This window comes from Pecten maximus, chromosome 17 (genome assembly GCF_902652985.1).
Source record: "Pecten maximus chromosome 17, xPecMax1.1, whole genome shotgun sequence".
NCBI lineage: Eukaryota > Metazoa > Mollusca > Bivalvia > Pectinida > Pectinidae > Pecten > Pecten maximus.
This window is the reverse complement of record NC_047031.1, coordinates 425,090-428,743: the sequence shown is the minus strand read 5'-3', so window position 1 is coordinate 428,743 and position 3,654 is coordinate 425,090. Positions and strand designations below refer to the sequence as shown.

Here is a 3,654-nt window from a genome sequence, read left to right as displayed (position 1 = left end):
TCTATACAACTCCTTTATAGATAGAGTTATTGGTTAAAGCATTTTACATAAATGAAATATGGGTGACATTTAACATTCATAAAACACCTTTTAAGAAATTTAATGTTGTGTAAAATCAAATGTAAAATTAAAAATTTCATCAGGTTTGTGTGTTTTCTTATTGCAATTTAACGTAAACGAATGATCCTAATTTGTGTTGGTGTTAAGGGAGGATTATATATTATAGCAGATCAGGGGAGACAGTGGTAATCAACAGTTTACTGGGAACCAAACATCTGTCAGATTATTGTTAGTGTCGAGGTCACTATCCACTTCTACACTTATAGTCCGATAGCCGTATGATAAATAACAGGTATAGTATATCGCTCGGCTGGAGAAATCGATCCCAAGTCGAGGCATTGACATAAATATATAACCATTTGACATTCTCAAACTGTTTCTCTGCAGCAACGTAGACAATGCAGAAATAGTTCGTGTTCATTATAAAACTTATCCAAAATGTAAGTCATAACTTAATCTTTAGCAGCGACTGAACCTTGAAAATCTGGTTGGAGATATGACATCATCATCGGTGCGAGTTTCCCTTGGTTGCCCGTGCCTATTGACCCTTGACCTATATTCCATTGTTGACTCATCCCCGTCATAGCATTAACGCCACCTATCCACTGTGACCGATTAACTGATGCACTTCCGGTACTCATCCAGTTTCTTCCTCCCATCATACCACCCATGCTGAATGGCCCCGCCTGATTTCCGGAAGCCGCCGATTTCCCATCATTCATTTGTCCATTGGTAAACTGACTTCCGGTTTGGTATATAAACTGGTAATCATGTTTTAGTCGATCAGGTGCTGATTTCAAAAATGACCTAAACGGTTCTGAAAAAAGGATATAATATTTTTCATTAAATCATTGGTTTTTAAAATTACAAAATTAACAGGGCACTTGACCAATAACAGAGCATGCATACGGACTGCACGAGACAAAATTACAATATCTATTAAAACATGAATGAGTAAACATACCTACATGGCATTCGAACAAGAAACAGTAATGATTTTATATCATACAAATATAGCATGGGTGTATATGCAATTGTCCAGAATATTTATCTCGGGGTACTGGAAATCGACCGATGTTCTATTGCACGAGGCTGAAGGCCGAGTACTAGTGTATATACACCGATGATATATTTGTTTTATTACATAATCACTAAAACATACTTAGAATCACTGAAATATCGACTATCCTGTATGCTTAGAAGTCACCATGACTTCTGGCCGTGTTAACATCTGAGTAACCTAGACGCTTGAAACGGTAGGGCTAATTACAAGTTCTGAAACGTCACAGGTGTTCAATAGTTCGCACGTGATCGTGCAATAGTCATTTTAGCCGTGCAATAGTATACAAATATATCATGGGTTTCTGTGCAATAGTCCAGAATATTGGACACGAGGAACGGTAATCGACCGATATTCTATTGCTCGAGGCCGAAGGCGGTGAAGATTGGTGAAGATTCAAGGATAATTTGAGGTGGTGAAGACCGGATGGTTATTTGAGTTGGTAAACATCAGCGAGTTATTTAATTGGGGTACATCCGAGTGTCGTTTAAGTTGATTAACACCAGAGGGTCATTTGAATTGGTAGATACCAGTAGGTCGTTTCCTAGGTGAATACCGAGGATTATTCCAGCTGGTGAATATCAAGAGTAATTTGAGTTTGTTAACACACAAAGGGTTTTTTGAGATGATGAAGATCAAAGGGTTATTTAAGTGATTGTAGACCAGAGGGTTATTTCAGTTCGATAAGACCATGTATATATAGCGAAGTGTGGTATATGTATGATGTCACAATAGCGTTCCCCCAGTAACAAGGCAAGGCTAAGGTTTTAATTGAACTGCCATATTGTATAAATATTTTCAGCATTAATAGATTAACCTTACCTCCACAATGACATACGAAACATTTCCCTTTACTCTTCAGACAGAAGGTCGGACACGTGTAAACTAGCGAACAGTCTGTTGTCCGGACTGACATCGACCCTCCAGATCCTGTCATATCAAACATCGACCCTCCAGATCCTGTCATATCACACAATGAAACACAGAACAAAGGAACGGTTTACACCTTTACCATAAAATAACAACACATATTGGTGAACACAAACTTTTAAATTCAAAGAAAGATTCAATAACATGGTAGAGATTCTTAAAAACGCTTGACTTTGAAAGTTTCTGAAATCAAGAATTAGCGACCGGAAGACCAAAGCAGGAATCAGTTGGAATACCGAGCCATGCAATGATTTATTTCCCAAAGTTTCCGTAGTGTTAAGTTATGTTCCATTGGAGTGATCATCAACACTATGAATATATTTTGTCCCACCGTGGAAACTAACAAGATTACACTTTAATAACGGCAATTCATTTCCTTTTATTATCTTTTTAACAAGATCTAGTCAGAAAAAAAACATGCTTACTTACCTTTCGCCTGGCTAAAAAAACTGAACACTGCTAAATACACGTACACTTGATCCATATTATCTTTGGATAAAAATCTAGACATAGAAATAAAGCCGAAAAATATCCATACGCATGCTAAAGTTAAAATCTTTCACTTGTCTGAGTTTCCCAACACTTTTACTTGCCTATTCTAAATTTAGTCATCAAGTGTCAATTGACACGCAGTCCAATCAAACCCGAGATAAGCCAATCTTGTTTACTGATGGATGTTTAAACTGACCAATGGGATTACAGATAAGGAATGTTGATGGTGATACATCCTTCACTGTAATCAAGTTTTGACACCTGCTGAGGATAAAATGGCGTCTTACGTGACTTATATTGAAAACGGTTTATCTGACTTCCTGCACGTGACTTGTATTGAAGACAGTTTATCTGACTTCCTGCACGTGACTTGTATTGAAGACGGTTTATCTGACTTCCTGCACGTTACTATTTTTTTTTTTACTTCACTGGTTATACCTTTATTATTTTAAACATGAAACTGACAGTAATTGTAAAAAAAACAAAAAAAAAAAACAAAACAAAACAAAAAAACATGTTAGTGAAAAATAAATACAATTACTATTTTCACACTTAACTCATTTTTCATTAACATTTCTATATATGAAAAAATGTCCGTCGAAAACCAGATTGTGGGACTTATGTAATATTATAACATCATGGGTCCGTGAAACTGTTGATACCATATAATTATTGGTAAAGTGTCATACAACAATCGTTATTCTGTGACAATATCGTCTGTTTACATGGACGAGAGATTCCCAAGTCGTCTGATCAGGTTTTATAGACATACCCAATGAATAGTATAAATGTTCACAAGACGTAACGTTACAAACAATAGCTTTGTATTTGATTTACCCCTTAAGCATGATTAAAGATGTTCAGCCTTAGGCGTTAAATGAATAAATCTATATAACAACATCGTTATAACCAACGTCTTATCAACATTTCCTACCAAACAAAGACTTTAAACAAACACCTTTAGGCGGCTTAAATACGTACATGTATTACCTCGATATTACCAAATGTCGTATGTTGTAATTTAACCTAATAGTCCTGTACCGCCAGGAAATCATCGGTTGTCTTCACAGATCCAATCACAAATTTTACTTCTCACTGATCCGTGACTTGTT

The 3,654-nt window shown here is 36.2% G+C and overlaps 1 protein-coding gene across 1 annotated transcript; it reads right to left on the bottom strand.

Moving 5' to 3' along the window:
• Positions 1 to 2,616, bottom strand: LOC117315433. The gene is made up of 3 exons (XM_033869619.1): positions 2,480 to 2,616; positions 1,943 to 2,080; positions 1 to 877 (listed from the first exon to the last, which is right to left on the bottom strand). Exons 1-3 carry the CDS (start codon positions 2,559 to 2,561, stop codon positions 513 to 515), a joined length of 585 nt encoding a protein of 194 aa, XP_033725510.1. The 5' UTR covers positions 2,562 to 2,616; the 3' UTR covers positions 1 to 512.
• Between the last annotated feature and the right edge of the window lie 1,038 nt (positions 2,617 to 3,654).